Here is a 17,799-nt window from a genome sequence, read left to right on the forward strand (position 1 = left end):
GATCCCTGACATGTAGGAACAGCAATTACACACAGGATTCAAGCAGCATTTGTAGAACAAATTAAACTATTCCTCTAATGAATAAACATGGCCTATACACTAATTAAAAGCAAGTTAATTTGTGTATAAAAAAATTAAAGTGTTTAACACCCTGGCACATAACTTAGAAAACTAGCTTACAATTTTTACTTTCCAGAACACCATATAAAGTCTATATAATCAGATTAAGGGATATTAAAAATACATTTATATTATTATTAAGCTGAAATGCTAAAACTAAGAACTTTAAAGTTTTAAGTTCTGAGATGTCACTCACGGGGTGATTTAGAGCTCTCTTCAGCTACTCCCTTCAACAAAATGAGAAAATTTAAAGCATCTGCATCCTTACCTATGAATAAAACCCATGGAATGGATTGCATCCAATGCAAGAACTACTTCTGCAGTATAGAATCGTGCCCATTTTTCAGGTACATCATAGTTACTCATTAAGTTGACAAGATCTCCACCAGGCATGTATTCCATCACCATGTAGAGATAACGATCATCTTGGAATGCATAAAAAAGCTATACAAATACAAAAATAGACACAACAAATTCATTAAGATTAAAGAAAATTGTTTCATTTTAAAAGTGACAAAAATATTAATACAAGATTTAAGTAAAATAATCAAATTACAGAACAGTTGTTGCAAATACAGTTGTAAAAAAAGACAAACATAAATGCCACAAGGACCCTTATATCATTATGCAAAGGACTATAAACTGATTATTCAGAAAAGTTAGATGGAGAAACATTTTTCTTTCCATACTATTTGAATACTTTTACACTAAGAATTTTTAAAATTGTAACATTTTCAATAAAGAATATACAAAACTCCTAAGCAAAGACATACTGTACTTCTAATATAACTTGTGCATTAATGAAGTCTATTGTTAAATTTACATCAAAACCACAATTCTCAAGAAGTCTTTGATAAACTGAGCTTATAGTTTCAACTATTCCTTATTAGCATGTGACTCTGACAATTTGCTAAACCTCCCTGAGTCTCTGTGGCTATAATCCCTTCCAGAAGAGTATAAATCTTATTTAATACCTTGTTTATGCTTGGCAGTTAGCAAGTGCTTAATAAATGTTTAATTAACAAAATCATAAATTAATATATGAGGTGGGGTGTACCTAACAGTGGTTAACTATCTTTTAGGATTGTTAAAAAGATTACTAACACAGAAACCACTTTGTACAATGCAGTCTCAATAAATGACAGCAGTAAAGAGAATGAGCTAACAAGGAAGTAGGAAGAAGGCAGTGGCTAGAGTCAAAGTGAGTGAAGAGTAAAACCCACTAATATACAATTAGCAAATGGGCTGGGAACAGTGGCTCATGCCTGTAATCCCTGCACTTTGAGAGGTCGAGGCGAGAGGATTGGTTGAGCCCAGGAGTTCGAGACCAGTCTGGGCAACATAGCATGACCTTGTCGCTACAAAAATAAAACAATTAGCCAAGCATGGTAGCACAAGCCTGTAGTCCCACCTACGTGGGAGGCTGAGGCAGACAGATCACCTGAGCCCAGAAGGTTGAGGCTGCAGTAAGCCATGCCACTGCTCTCCAGCCTACATGACGGAATAAGACCCCAATTCAAAAAATATATATATAGGCAAACATATCAGCATAAATATATTATGTGACTAGGACTGAAGTAAAGGAAGAGCAAATTTACAAAAAACATTTTAAGTAAATATAAGAAGTTTAGAATTAAATTAAACTAAGGCTCAGAGAAAATATCTAATTTACTTAGATGTTTGTCTTTAAAATCTTTATGTTTCATTTTTTCAAGCATTTACTTATTTTAGTTGTAGACTTATTTTAATTTAAAAAATATATATCCTGGGGGGAAGGATAAGAAACTATGTGGCACGTCATGACTATGCAGATTAAAGTGTACAGTTAGAGAACACTAAAGTGTCATCTGGTCCACATAATTAAAGAAACATTGTTAATCTAGTGGCAGTTTATTTATAGACAATGTGTCAGATAAATAAAAGTTCTGAGTTCCTAAATCATAAATTTAGCTCTGAAAGTAAGAGTTATATCATACATCTTTTAACTCTCGAACAGAACACAGAACACTTATCTACATCAGTGGTTGTTAATCAGAGTTGAATACATTTTTGGTTGTCACAACTGGTGTGTGGGGTGGGGAGAGTTGCTACTGGCATCTCCTGGGTAGAGGCCAGGGATGCTGCCAAACCTCCTATATAAGCATACTAGTAATTGGAATAATGCATACGATAGCTCCCAACAAGAAGGAATTACCTGGCCCAAACTGTTAAGTAAGGAGCCTGAGAAATCCTGTTCTATACAGTTAATAAAAATAGAACAGGAATTTCAAGTTTAAAAAATCCTATTATATAAATCTTCAACACTTTCCATATCCTTTTTATTCTAATTATTAGCATGCTTTTTAAGGATAGTCTTCATTATATACTGTAAATAAATAAATCACAAAGTACATGTTAAATTAGGAATGGTCTAGCCAAGTGTACTTCCCCCATATGAAATCTTACATTAAAGACCCCAGTATACAACTCAGATAAAACATGGAGCTGAACTCATTGAAGCAGAGGTAGAAAACTCAGAATTACAATCCACCAAGTTTGTAGATTCACCCCATGATTTTGCCAAAGTCCTCTGTAACTGAAAATAACCAATCAAAGACAACTTCCACATTTATGAGCAAGGAAACTGACCAAGAGATATTAAATAACTTGATCACAGTTCCATAGACAGACCTAGGACAGTCAAGTAGGACTTAAAACTACTGACATGTAGAGTTTTTCTCTCTACTGAAAACCTAAAGCCAACACAGTATTATCTGGAAACCTAGCTTAATTCAGTCTCCTCTCATTCACCTTTCATTTCCCTCATCCCCTCCTCTCCACAAAGAAGTGACAAACAGGTAAGTAGACACTTAAATAAAATAAGAGAATCTCATGTTTGGGGGATAAGTCTAAATTTCAATATTAAATAAAATTATCTATTTAGAGATAAAGTATGACTTACCTCAAAGCAAAGCAGAGTATTTAAATGTTCTATATCTTCTGTATTTAAAATATTGAATTTAAAATTCTGTATTTAAATTCTAAACTTAAATTAAATTTTCTATGTATTTTACATAATTATTGTTCTCTAGTCTTTTTTCTAGAGATGATTCAATAAAGTTAAAATTTATGATTTTAAAAATAATGATATAATAGACAATTCTGTAACTGCCAATACATTCTCCATTACTGTTCTAAAACACAAACTAAGGTTCTCAGATACGTTTACTTACAAACTAACATAGCAATAATGAAAGAATAGCAAAATCATACCTGAACAACCCAAGGACTGTTAGCAAAAGCCATGATATCCCTTTCTTCCCAGAAAAAAGCAGAATCAGATCTCTTAATCATTTCAAATTTGCTGAGCAGCTTCATAGCATATACCTTCTTGGTGGATTTATGCCTTACCTTTAAATAGAAAATGGAAAATGATGACCTTTTGTTAACATTTACAGCTTAATTATTCACAAACAATTTACTAAATGCTTTTAATACTTGTCTAATAATTTAATATTGTTTCAGGTATATTAGCTAGCATCAAGGTATTAATTACAAAAAGTAAGTAATGTTAGGAGGAAAAAATCTTTATTCTTTATATTACAGCATACTTCCCCCTCTTCCACCCTACTATGTATGCTGCTTCCTGCTTATATAGTTTGCTATACCATAGCATTTTATGTAGTCTAACATTAGGAACAGACTTCTCTTCTGATGCTTAAGATATCTTCTCTATCCATGAATGCTTGAGGAAAATATATTCTCACTATTGTTGAATTTGACCCTAGGCTTTCATATCCTTAGGCAAGAATGTCCAGAGCAATTTAAAGTAAGAATTCTGTAAAAATAACACTTTCCCAAATGATACGTTAAACATAAAAATGGATTTTTAAAATTTAATAGTTATTTTTTATCTTATTAAAATAACCTACCAATTGAACTTCTCCAAACGCTCCTCTCCCAATCACCTTCACCACTTCATAATCTTCAGCTTTCATTCGCAAATCTCTAATTTTATTTATTGTGTCTTTATCTGTATGAAAAGAAAGTGCATAATTTTAAGTCACTAAAGCATTATAACTAACACTACTTATTTTACATACACGTTCTTGAGAAATACAATAAAAAACAAAAAACTTTATTAAAACTTATTTGACATACTGTGAAACTTAAAGTTATAAAATAGAGAAATATTCAATGTGCTAAGATTCTTAAAATTGAAATTCTAGAATGACTTCACTATAGTTACTAATGTTTTTATTAAAACCTGACTAAATAGAATGTTTTAAAAATTATTATATTACAAACAAAAACTGAGGATAATTAACTAATTAGTTCCTGACATTTTAAGTACACATCAACATTTGAACTTAGGAAATATAGGTAGATATTTCCTATTAATAGAATGCTCTTTTTTTTTTTTTTTTGAGTTGGAGTCTCACTCTCTCGCCCAGACTGGAGTGCAGTGGCCGCTCCCGGCCACCGCAGCCTCAACCCGCTGGGCTTCGGCGATCCTTCCGCCTCAGCCTTCCAAGTAGCTGGAACTACAGGCGTGCGCTACCACGCCCGGCTAATTTTTTGATTTATTGTAGAGATGAGGTCTCGCTGCCCAGGCGGGTCTCGAACCCGCGGGCTCAGGCAATCCACTCACCTCAGCCTCCCAAAGGCGCGGGATTACAGGCTGAGCCACCGAGCCCGGCTAGAATGCTCTTTTTATTAACTCAGTTTTGGTGATCTTTTAAAAAAGATATAAGTAATTTAAGATATCTAAAGCAAATATGCTAAAGAATCACAATAAATTTCCCAACTGACAATTTTTAGTACTTATTATATTTCCATTTTGAATCTAGATTTTAACTTAAAACACACAGTAAAAGTCACTGCAATTATTTATATAAACCTGTCATGCTATAAACTACAATAATTTACAAATCCCCACTGGATAGATATTCTAGTTCCTAATTTGGTCATAGATTAAAATAGGGCTATTTTAATCCACATGGGTCAACATTGGCATGAGATTACATGGAAAAGCTTCACATTTCAGAGTTGTACAAAATACAGAACAGCTATTAAACTTCAGTTCTAGTCTATAATAAAAGTTGTATTAATATTATTTTTCTTTTTAAATGTACATTTAAACTCAAACATTTGTGTACATATGACCACTAAACACAAGCAACAGAGCATGAATTTCTACACTGGTATAACATAAGTACATTTAATTTTAGGTTATATATCCACAGCAAGATACACCAGAAAGATATAGACAATAATCAATTAATTCACTGCACAATTATTGTGTCTATCACACTTCAGGATCTAAGTAATCACTGGAGACACAGAAAGGTAACTTTAAAAAACAGCTCCTGCTCTTAAGGAGTTAAAAGTCTAGCAAATGAAACAGAAATAAAAAAAAATTCAAAAAAATATAATACGTTCGATAAGCACAGAAGTTTGGGGGTACACACAACCCAAGCCTGCTTGGATGGGAGATGGCTAGAAAGGCTTTCTGGAGATAATGGCATTGAAACAAGTCTAGCTGGAGTATCAAATTTGTAGCAAAGACTGGTAGAAGAGGCTGGAAAGCTTGGAACCATTTCAGGAACCTGAACTTTACCTGTAGGCATAAGTTAAAAAATAATTTAATTACCAATAATATTTTTTCACATTATAACTCAATATGCAAAATATATAAAAGAAATGGGCCAGCTACAAGGGAGGCCAAAGGTGTAGGAGAGGCACTAGAGCTTCATCGACTTTATGCTCTTCCATAACGCAGTCCCTGAGGAGTCCTTTGGGATCTGCTGGGAACTACAGACCACAATCTGAAAGCACAATCTGCCCATGACTATGGGCAGGAAGCCATGAAAAGAAATTAAGGTAGATAAACAACATAGCCACACAGATTTCAGTCAAACTACTCTGAGAATTATGTAAAAAATGAATTCAGTAAGGATAAGACTTGAGGTGGGGAAGAATTTTAAGAGTACTGTAATACTCCAGAGGAGATATAAAGTTCTGAACCAGGATAATGTATTCTGTAATAGCCCATGGGGTTGAGAAAAGATCTTTGACTCTAGTTATATGAGGCTTAGAGTCATAAATAGGTTGCAGTCTTGAGGGAGAAGATTGCAGACAAGTCATTTGAAATCCAACAGAGCTTTCTATGTTCTGCTGCCTTGGGTTGAGCTTGTCCTGGTACAGGGTTTCATATTAACATCCATAAGTGACTCTTGTTTGATGGCTTTCAGCCAAACTCAGAGTTTCTATGGCTCTAGCTTTCCTAGTTCTTCTCACTAAGGGTCCTATCTAGAATTAATCAAGAACTTAATGGTAAGTCTAACTAGCAGACTTTAGTTTGGTTTTCCAAACTAATCACTTTTAGTTTGGCTTCCCAAACACTCAAGACTATTTATTCACATCCACACTAATCCCAGGATCTTAAAATTAAAGCCTATTCATTGTAAAGCGGCAATGTAGAAGGTTCCCCTCCCTTCATCTAGGGATACTATCTAGCCTGATCTTTGCAGGTTTATGGCTGCTTTGAGATAGAAAACAATGCATACATTAGAAGATGTTCCCCATACCTATTTTAGATGATTAAATGTTACCAGATCTCCATAATCCACACGTAGAAAACTTGGGCTGGGTCTTAGCTGGCAGCTCTGGGATACTCAAGAAATATTCGTAATAATAAGCCTACTTACTTTATTTGGTACACTGGCCTTCCTAACTTCAATTCTGTGTTTTATGACATAATTGACTGGTAAGAATCCCAGATGAGGTATACAAGTGGCTATTGTACAGGTAAAGTTTGGGCTACCTTTGGTCCCCACTTTGCCTGGTTTGAGATCAGGTATCTTTATTAAAGTTATGTGTCTCCCTCCACCCCACCCCCTGGCCTCCCCTGGCAGTTTCCAGCTACTGCCAATCCCTTTCTTATAGTATTATGGTAAATGTCCAGGGTCCACTCATGAGTGATAGTCAATTCTAAAATATGATTATACAATGTTTCATCCATAATAATCAACATATGCTCAGAGTTACAAATTACAATTAATTGTAAATATGCACATCTTATAATTCCAATTAATATCGAGATATTGAAATAGGAAATAAATAATATAAGCAAGGAAGAACATTAAGGATAGGAAGGTTGGTGATAGTTGTTTTCTAAGATAATGTCCCAGTAGTACTAAGAAAAATGGAGAGGAGAGGATTCATTTTTGGGGTGGAGGGCTAAAAAAAAAGACAAATTTGTTGAGTGACCATATGTGAGGAAGAGATTAAGAATTAAGGATGACATACTTAAGACAACTATTCATTCAGAAGCTACTATGTGATATACAATATTCTGAAAATTGGGGACAAACAGTATCTCTGACCTTATAGGGATCACATCCTAAAGGGAAGAGAAATAATAAGTAAATAAACAAATGATCATTTAATTTCACATTGTGATACATATTATAGAGAAAATAAAACCAAGCTTTCACCAGTATGTAAGGACAAACTATACACAGAGGTTAATTCTTCAGTCATGACGAGGCACAGTGGCTCATACCTATGTAATGCCAGCACTTTGGGAGGTCGAGGCAGGAGGATGTCTACAAAAAAAAATACCTCATCTCTACAAAAAATTTTAAAACTGGCCAGGCATAGTGGTGTGCGCCTGTAGTCCCAACAACCAGGGAGACTGAGGTTGAGCCTATGGTGAGCCATGATCATGCCACTGCTCTCCAGCCTGGGAAAGAGTGAGACCTCACTCCAATTCAAAAAAAAGAAAAAGAAAAAAAATTATTCAGTAACTTAAAACTCTGCATCGATTACTTGAATAAACAAAAGTCAAGGAAAACAACTCAAAACTGTTTTTCTTATTTTTTAATTGACTATTAATGCTGTTCCCAATGTCCTCAATTCTTTGAGCAGCTGTTCTTGCCCAAAGGCTAACAGTCTTAAGCAATCTTTTATCTCTGTACACATTTGTTTGGCTGCTGTAATGACACACTATCAGCAAACAGCTTTCTCTGCTTGATTAATAAGTCACTTGTACATGCACATTGCAGCCTAATTTTTCATTATTTTTGTGAAGAAATTCTACTGGGAAGAGTTATTCCATTTTAAATTTTCTATTTTTTCTGACTTCTCATGAGTTGGGAAGATTATAATGAGTAATTAGTCTGGAAATATCCAATGTGTACAATGTCCCATGTACACTGTATTCTTTTACCATAGCTATACTGCTACTGCATAACAAAAACAATGCTTTGCCATCTAACTTGATAAAATAATCCACACTATGCTGTGCCTCAAAAAGACAACATATGAAGTATGCCTTTATCTTTTTGTTTTGATACAATGGGTACCCAATGATAACTAAAAAATAAATAAAATGTAGTGTGGTGGTGATACATATGGCACTCAGAATTCTGCTGAGTTATAACTACATCACTGCGATTTACACTGCTGATCAGCAGTATGAAGCAACAAGAGTGCCACCATATGTTCTTTGTTGCAGTTACTTAGCTCAGCTGTTGTAACACAAAAGCAGCTACAGACAATATATTTTTTAAGGCACGACAATGAGCTGGGCATGGTGGCTCACGCCTGTAATCCCAGCACTTTGAGAGGCTGAGGAGGAGGACTGCTTGAGCCCAGGAGTTCAAGACCAGCTTCAGCAAAATAGTAAGACCTCGTCTCTACAAAAAATTAAAGAAAAAGATTAACTGGTCTTGGTGGTATACATCTATAGTCCCAGTTACTCAGGAGGCTGAAGTAGAAGGATCACCCAAGCCCAGGAGGTCGAGGCTGCGTTGGACTGTGATTTTGCCACTGTACTCCGGTCTGGGCAACAAAGTGAGACTGTGACTCAAAAAAAAGTGGCAATGTCTCAATAAAACTTTATTTACAGACACTAAAATCTAAATTTTCATATAATTTCACATTTGTGATATATTGTTCTTCTTTTGACTTTTTTTTAATTATTAGAAAAATATAAAAACCTACTTTTAGCTTGTGAGCCAGACAAAAGCAGGTAGGTGGGTCAGATGTGGCCTGTGGACTGCAGTTTGCCAACGCTTGCTCTCATGAAACCCAGCTCTCCTCTGAACATACGCTTCCTCTGCAGCTCTCAAGTGGTGACTTTTACTTCCCCACAGGCCTTCAACTACTGGCCCTGGAAGTGGGACAGCTGAACCCCACTGCCACATCCACATCCTACCCCTGTATCTACCAGCTTTGACTTTCACTGCATCAGGTTGTGCCTCTCACTCCTTCTCACTGTTGCTGTAATCTACTGACCACATATCATTCATCACATATCACTGCTAGACAATTTAACTCCTGGCTCACTGGCCTCGCCAGTATTCCCATTTTGTTCTTAATGATTTCCATATACCTACAGAAAATACTTCTAATACTTGGCCTCTCAACATCTATACTGCACTCCTTCAATGATCCTGTCGTCCACCTTATCTCAGCCACTCATGTCCATAATCACATACTAGACCATGTCATTGCCAGTAATTATAATCTTTCCATAATTTCAATTTTAAGCCATACATCCTCTAAGCACTCTTTTGTAGCTTTCCTGCTTAGTGTCCTTAACATCTTAACTCCAATAACCCCCAACCCCACCAGGACTTCCCATCTACTGATCCTACCCCTCCCTCTCCTACCCTCATCATACTAATAGCTCCTCTTTCCTATTTACTCAGCTTTAATTACATGGTCAATTATTACAATCACTCTCTTGCATATACCTTCAATGCTTTGAGCTCTCTTCTGCTTCACTTTACTTAGTTTGGCAAAACCACATAATCCTAGTTAAATCCAACCCTTCAACTACTCTATTTCAGCACGCATGCAAGTTTAATATATCTGGATAAACACATAAAATCCCACTGACTGATCTTATTTTAAATTCCATAATCAGATACCAAGCTGGTCTTTAATTCTATTTAACAATCCTATCCTTCTAGTCTATTCACTCTCCCAACTCTCCTAGAGACCATATTTCACATTTTCTTTTTTTTTTTTTTTGAGTTGGAGCCTCACTCTGTCGCCCAGACTGGAGTGCAGTGGCACACTCCCAGCCACTGGAGCCTCGACCTGCTGGGCTCCAGCAATCCTTCCGCCTCTGCCTTCCATGTAGCCGGAACTACAGGTGAGTGCTACCATGCCCGGCTAATTTTTTTTGATTTACTGTACAGACAAAGTCTCATCAAGTTCCTTGGGTGGTTCTCACCCTATCTAAACTGCAAACCTGTCAGAAATTCCAATCCTTCTATCTATTCCCACAGCAGATATCAACCTTTTTGTTATCCACAGAATTACTGTTTCATGCAAAATACTACTTGCAAAATTTTAAATTTGGTAAGCCCCCATTCATTCTAAGACCTCTACATAGAACTGTGTGACCGCCTAGAACCTTGTACTGATTTCTAATTGTTAACTATGTTGAGTCAGGTGATGCTGGCAGAAAGCTAAGATTCAGACAATCCACTCACCTCGGCCTCCCAAAGTGCTGGGATTACAGGCTGAGCCAATGAGCCTGGCCTCACATTTTCTTTTTATTCTCAACCTCCCACAGCTCTCCCACTGATCTTCACTCAGTTAATGATCTTGTTGGTTACTTCACTGAAACAAACTGGAAGAAAACTGCCACTGACTCACTACCATATGTTTACTCAACTGTTAGCATGTACACTCATATATTTGGTCTTTTCAACATTAAAACACCATAAAAAACCATTTTGGTCTTTTACTATGAGAGAATACTCCTATCTTAAGCCAATTCCTCCACTGTGCACTCAATGTCATTCTTTTTCACAACTGTAGCTCAAGGACATTGCTCTAGTAACTCTTCCCTCTTTCTCCTGTATCAGTAAGCTTTCCCTTTCCTAACTAGATACCATTATGCTGTTTACGCTCCCATCTTAAACATACACAAATCTCTTGATCCCATTTCTCTCAGCAGCTACCGCCCCATTAACTTAACTCCCCACTGAAGCAAAATTCATCAAAAGTCATCTAGGCTCCCTGTTCCTAAATCTTTCCTCCCATTTGCTCTAAACCCACTTCAGGTGGGCTTTGTTCCTTACCTTTCTATCCAAACTACCTGTCAAAGTCACAAATGAACACCATGTTGCTAAACCCAATGACCAATTCTCAGTTCTCATCTTAACATATCAGCAGTTTTGACACACTTTGACCACTCTTCCCTGGTATACATGCTTTACTTGACTTCCAGGACACCACATTCTTCCAATAATACTGAGCATTTTTTCCTCCAACCTCAACAGTTACTTCTCAGTTGCCTTCACTGGCTCCTCCTCTTCTCTCAGACTTCTTTAATACCGAAGCAACCTAAGGTTCAGTCATTGATGGTGTTTTCTTCCCTGTTATCCTCACTACTTTGGTGGACTTTAAAAACCATCTATTTATCAACTTCCAAATGTCTCTCTTAAACTTCAGACTTACATATTCAATTGCTTTCAAAAATCTATCCTCTTGGGTAACAGACATCTCGAATTTAATGTGCCAAAACCCACAGAGATTGTCACCCAAAACCTACATCTGTGACTCCCACATTCTAGCTGATTGCTCAATTTTGCTCCGAGATTAACCTAGGGGGCAGTCTTGAATCTTTTTTTTTTTTTTTCTTTTTTCTCCTTACATTCCACTTCCAATTCCTCAGAAAAATCTGTCGGCTCTCTCAAATTCTCATCTTCTACATTGCTACCATCATCTCTTCTTGGGTTACTGCAATAGCCTCTTAACTGATTTCCCTGTGTCTATCCTTGCCTCTCCATATTCTAATCTCAACATACAGTAATATTCTTAAAACATAAGTCAGATCATATAACTTTTCTGCGCAAACCTCTCTATGTCTTGCCATCTCACCCAGAGTAAAAGCCCGAAATCTTACAATGGCCTACAAAACTGTACATGACCTAGCCTCCCTATTTCCTTACCTCTCTGACATCACCCTACAAGTCTCTCCCTTGCTTAATCCTCTCCAGTCACAACTGTTTCCTAGCTAACTCCCTCAACTACACTTTTCAAATATGGCCTTTTAGTAAGGGCTGCCCTAGTCACCCTATCTAAACTGCAAACCTCTCAGAAATTCCAATCTTTCTATCTATTCCCACAGCAGATATCAACCTTTTTGTTTTCCACAGAATTACTATTTCATGCAAAATACTACTTGCAAAATTTTAAATTTGGTAAGGCCGCATTCATTCTAAGACCTCTACATAGGACTGTGTGACGACCACCTAGAACCTTGTACTGATTTCTAATTGTTAACTATGTTGAGTCAGGTGATGCTGGCAGAAAGCTAAGATTCAGATAAAATGAGACATTATGACACAACACATTAAAACAAGAAATGAAATAGGCAAATTGAATCATAAACAGGAACTATAGGCTTGACAACCATTAACTAGTTAATCATACTCTAAATAATCACAAGTTAGCAAAAGGGAGCAATACAAAAAGGCTAAGAAATTATAGTTTCTAAGTTATCAAAAATTCAAAAAGATTTCAATCATATATAAATTCTTCAATCTAATTTTTCTAGAAAGTATATTAGTAAATTTTCACAAGTCTTTTAAAAATCATACTTTGTATCCAAAAAATTTTACTTCTAGGGATTTATCCTAAGAAAACTAGGATACGATGTGGGGTCAAGATTTGTATGCTAAAATGTTTTTAAAATTTTTAAAGATTAGTTTCATAGTCATATAATGGAGAGTTAGGCATCATTTAAAACTGTGCTGCTGAATATTTAATCACATAGAATTATGTTAATATAATGCTGGTCAGAGAAATAAACTGCATATAGTATATAAAGTCAATTTTCTAAGAACACATATATATATTGACATATAGATGTGGATTTTTAAAAAGACCAGAAGGAAATATGCCAAAAGAATAACTGCAGTCACTTCTAGAATGTGGAGGGATTACAGATTATTTGTCACATTTTCTGTATATTTTAAGTTTTCTATAATGACCCTGTGTTGATTTTCTAATGATTAAAAAAAGATATACTTTGCCTACCTTAAGTTCCTAGATTATAAAATGTACCATTATTGTATGTACCACTGTAGACTGCAAAACACATTCCAATTTCAAAAATATTTTTAAAAGTTTTTTTTAATGTCACAACAGCTAAAATATGGTAAAAGTTATGCATCAAATACTGTTTGACCCAAATACTGCTACTCTGCATAAAGAAGTCTAGTATACCTTGCATACTTGTAGTCAAAGGAGTCTTAACAAGCGCTGAAAATATCTAAACATTTGAGAATTTCACAAGAATGCTGTATTCGGTTCCAAAAGAATCTGATTTTAATGTAAAAAAGTATTTTATGCCCAAAGGTTAAAAAAAAAATCAAGTTCCAGAAAGAGGTGTCATGTGTTGACTATGTATATGCATTGTGTATGCACCCACCTACCCATGCACAGAGTAATCCAGTTTGTTAAGCAGATCAGCAAATAAATAAATCCAGACTCCTAAATTCAAACTCCTCAACATGGCATAAAAAAGCATTTGATCTTGTTAGTAATTCTCCAGACTTGTATTTCTAGATATTTCCCCCAAATAACTAGTAATGTCTAGTTATTTGCAACTGTCTACATAAGCCATTCTGGTTCACATCTCTGTGTCTTTGCAAATGTTGATCACTAAGTTAAAATGACTTCCTCTACCACCTTATTTGAATAGGTTACTAGCAAACAAAATCTAATCTTGTATCTCTTCCTCATACATTCCTGATCCCCTCAAGCAAAGGAGATGACTCCTTCCTCTGAGACATTATTTCCCTATATTTCACCATATCACTTTAAACTAGAATAGTTTATACAAGTTATGTTTCTTCAATTAGATTGAACATTCCCATAATCCTTAAGGATAGACACTGTACTTGTACTCAATGATGCTTCTAAAACATTAAAAACATTTAATGATATTATTTACAAATGGAGACACAGACTTGCATGCAGCTCTTGTCTATTCAGGAAGAATAGAAAAGCCACATATATTTACTCCACAGTAATAAAAGTATGTCTTTCAAAATCAATCTTGTGTTTCTCAAAATGTTACACATAGAATTACCATATGCCCCATCAACTCCACTTCTAGATATCTGAACAGGAAAAATGAAAACGTACGTCCATGAAAAAACTTCTACATAGATGTTCATAGCAGCATTATTCATAAAAGTCAGCAAGTGGAAACAATTCAAATGTCCATCAACAAGCAGATAAACAAAATGTAGTATATACATATAATGGAATATTACTGACAATTAAAGAATGAAATACTGATACATGCTACAACACTGATGAACACTGAACACATTATGCTAAGTCAAAGAAGTTGGTCACAGAAAACTATAAATTATATTATTCCACCTATAGGAAATGTTCACATTGGCAAATCTATAGAGATAGAAAATATTAATAATAATACATAGTGACTGCCTAGATCTGGGAGCTTGGGGAGAAATGGAGAGTGACTGTTAACAGGTATAAGGTAACTTTATGAAGTGATGAAAATGTTCTAAAAGTAATTGTGGTAGCAGATGCACAACTCTATAAATAACCCCCCCCAAAAGCTCACTGAATTGTACACCTTAAATGTGTAAACTTTATAATATGTGAACTATAACTTAGTAAACCTGTTAAAAAAATCAATCTTGAGTTTGGCAAGATTTTTATACCCAGAGGTGCCAAAAAAAAATACACATTTTAAGAGATGTTATCCATGTATTACATTTAGTTCACCGTAATCAGAAGTGTCTGGACACTGATGGCAACCACATTGAGCATGTCTTATAACTGCAGAAGTCAAACTTGACAAGTATTCATCTTTTGTTATTGGTATATATAGAGTATTACAATTTTAATACAGTTTTTTCCTTTCTTAAAATGTGTATACGTTTTCTGGTACCCTCTGTATAGGACACCAAAAGCATAATCCACATAGAAATAACTGATAAATTAGATTTTATCAGTTTTTTTTTTTTTTTTTTTGCTCTGTGAAAGACACTATTAAGAAGATAAAACTTGACAATAGCAAATGCTGGCAAGGATGTTAACAACAGAAACTCTCATTCACTGCTGATAGGAATGCAAAATGGTACAGCTACTTTGGAAAACGGTTTGTCAATTTATTTAAAACTATGTTCATGCAAAAACCTGTACACAAGCATTTATAGCAACTTCATTCATAATCACCCAAACAACTATGTTCTTCAAAAGACAAATGAACAAACCAAGGTACATCTCAACAGATTACTGCTCTGCAATAAAAATTTTTTTTATAAAAAAGAAATAAGTCAGTAGTTCACACAACATAAATGAAACTCAAATGCTTTTTGCTAAGTGAAAAAAGACTCAAAAGGCTATATATCATATGACTCCATTTTATGACATTCTGGAAAAGGCAAAACTATCAGAGCAGAAAAACAGATCAGTGTTTCTCAGGAGTAGGGGGTGATGGAACTGTTCTGTATGGTACTGGGGTGTTAGATACAACACTATGTATTTGCTAAGACCCACAGAACTGTATCTACGTTAAAGTATACAAACAAAAAATCAGTCAGGATGCTGGGGATCCCTGGATGGAATTGAGACTCTGACAAATGAATCTAACTGTATGACATTCCCTCATTGAAGGTACTGAAGAAAAAGACACTGATCTAACTAAGTTTGGAAAACAGTGTTTTGGTTGGAAACTGTAAGGCTAAAGACAAAAAAAAAAAAAGAACTGTAGAAAGACACCATACCCTAGTTGGTAAATCTGTTTCTCATGGGGGTACGAGTTATTTTATATGTATAGTAGAGTTGAATAAGTAAATATAGATGAAAGGAGCCAGGTTTCTCACTATCAGCGAAAAAAATTACAAATAAGCAAGAGGGAAGTCTAGAATGAACCTCGTGGTGGTAGATTAGAGCTAGTGATATCATATGAATTCATGTTTACTTTAACATGTATACAGACAGTTGAGAGGGACTTAAAATGATACCCCAGTAGCAATGAGCATACCCAGCAGCCAGATCTTGGTTTCTTTTTTTTTGTAGTTGGAGTCTCACTCTGTCGCCCAGACTGGAGTGCAGTGGCCGCTCCCGGCCACCGCAGCCTCGACCTGCTGGGCTCCGGCGATCCTTCTGCCTCAGTTTTCCGAGTAGCCGGAATTACAGGCATGCGCTACCATGCCCGGCTGATTTTTTGATTTATTGTAGAGATAAGGTCTCGCTGCCCAGGCGGGTCTCGAACCCGCGGGCTCAGGCAATCCACTCACCTCAGCCTCCCAAAGGCATGGGATTACAGGCTGAGCCACCGAGCCCGGCCAGATCTTGGTTTCTAAATACCATTCTACAGTAAAAAAAAAATGAGAGCTCCTTGGAAAAATGACTGATTTTAGGGCTAGGAGGAAAAAAGATGAGCCTGGAGCATCTTTTTTTCTTTTCTTAAGATGTGGGGTACACAATGTTTGTATACCTAACCCTGAATTGTACCCCACATCTTTAAAATAAATAAATAAATAAAACAAAGATGTGGGGTACAATTCAGGGTTAGGTATACAAATGGGTCACTGTACGAGGTAAAGTTTGGGCCTCACTTTGGTTCTCACTTCACCTGGTTTGAGATCAGCTACCCTTATTGATGAAGTATGTGCCCCCAACCCCCTGGCAGTTTCCCACTACTGTCAATCCCTTTTGTACAGTATTATGATAATTGTTCAGGGTCCGCTTATGAGTGACCATGTGGTACTCAGTTATTTGTTTCTGTGATAGACCACTGAGTATTACAGATTCTAAATCCATTTAAGTTGCTGTGAAGTTCATAATTTTGCCTTTCTTTATGGTTGCATAAAATTCCATCGTGCATATGGACCACATCTTTTTTATCCAGTCCACTTTCGATGGGCAGCACAGTTGGTTCCATGTTTTTGCTACTGTAAATAATGCTGTAATAAATGTGTGTGCAGGTATCTTTTTCATAGAGTGATTTGAGTGAGCTTAGAGCATCTTATAATGACAGAAAGTAAATGAGTGTTCCATAATTTTTTTTAAAAAACGAGGACATGTCAAAAGAACATAGGAGCACAGGGTCTAGCCTGAAAGAGTTTCCAAATGGCCAAACTGGGAATAATTAATCAACAAAAAAACACACTACTGGATTACAACCCAAATAATAAAATAAACATATGCAGTTCATACATATATTATGATTGAGTCAATAAATAAATGGAGAAGGGACAAATCTTCCATATAGAATTCCAAATAATATATGTAAATACCCCCTCTCCCAGGAGATAGAGCTTATTAATCTCTCCCCCCTTGAGAGTGGGCTAAACAAGTGACTTGCTTTCAATGAACAGAGTATGGAAAGAGAAAATTGTAATTTGCCAGTAGAGAAATTTAGCAGACATTACTTTAAACCAAATGATAAAAGTTAACCTCACCAGCAATGCTGCTTGACTTATAATGGGTTTAAGCTTCAATAAACCCATTGTAAAGTCAAAAAAATTTAAGTCAGAGACCATCTATGCTTTCTATGCATCTCTAAAAAGTCAACATTCAACTTTTTTTTTTTGAGTTGGAGTCTCACTCTGTCGCCCCGACTGGAGTGCAGTGGCTGCTCTCGGCCACCGCAGCCTCGACCTGCTGGGCTCCGGCGAT

General features: G+C 35.9%; 1 protein-coding gene across 2 annotated transcripts in view; it reads right to left on the minus strand.

Moving 5' to 3' along the window:
- ROCK1 (Rho associated coiled-coil containing protein kinase 1) overlaps positions 1-17,799 on the minus strand; it is a 160,560-nt gene that overhangs the window by 94,101 nt on the left and 48,660 nt on the right. For both annotated transcript variants that reach the window (XM_008070238.2, XM_008070237.1), the window contains exons 3-5: positions 4,032-4,132; positions 3,373-3,510; positions 389-564 (exon numbers count right to left, since the gene is read on the minus strand). In XM_008070238.2, the coding sequence (XP_008068429.1) occupies positions 389-564; positions 3,373-3,510; positions 4,032-4,132 (415 nt within the window). The remainder of the gene's footprint in view (positions 1-388; positions 565-3,372; positions 3,511-4,031; positions 4,133-17,799) is intronic.

This window comes from Carlito syrichta, unplaced genomic scaffold (assembly GCF_000164805.1).
Source record: "Carlito syrichta isolate Samal-C Ts95f unplaced genomic scaffold, Tarsius_syrichta-2.0.1 Scaffold313204, whole genome shotgun sequence".
Lineage (NCBI taxonomy): Eukaryota > Metazoa > Chordata > Mammalia > Primates > Tarsiidae > Carlito > Carlito syrichta.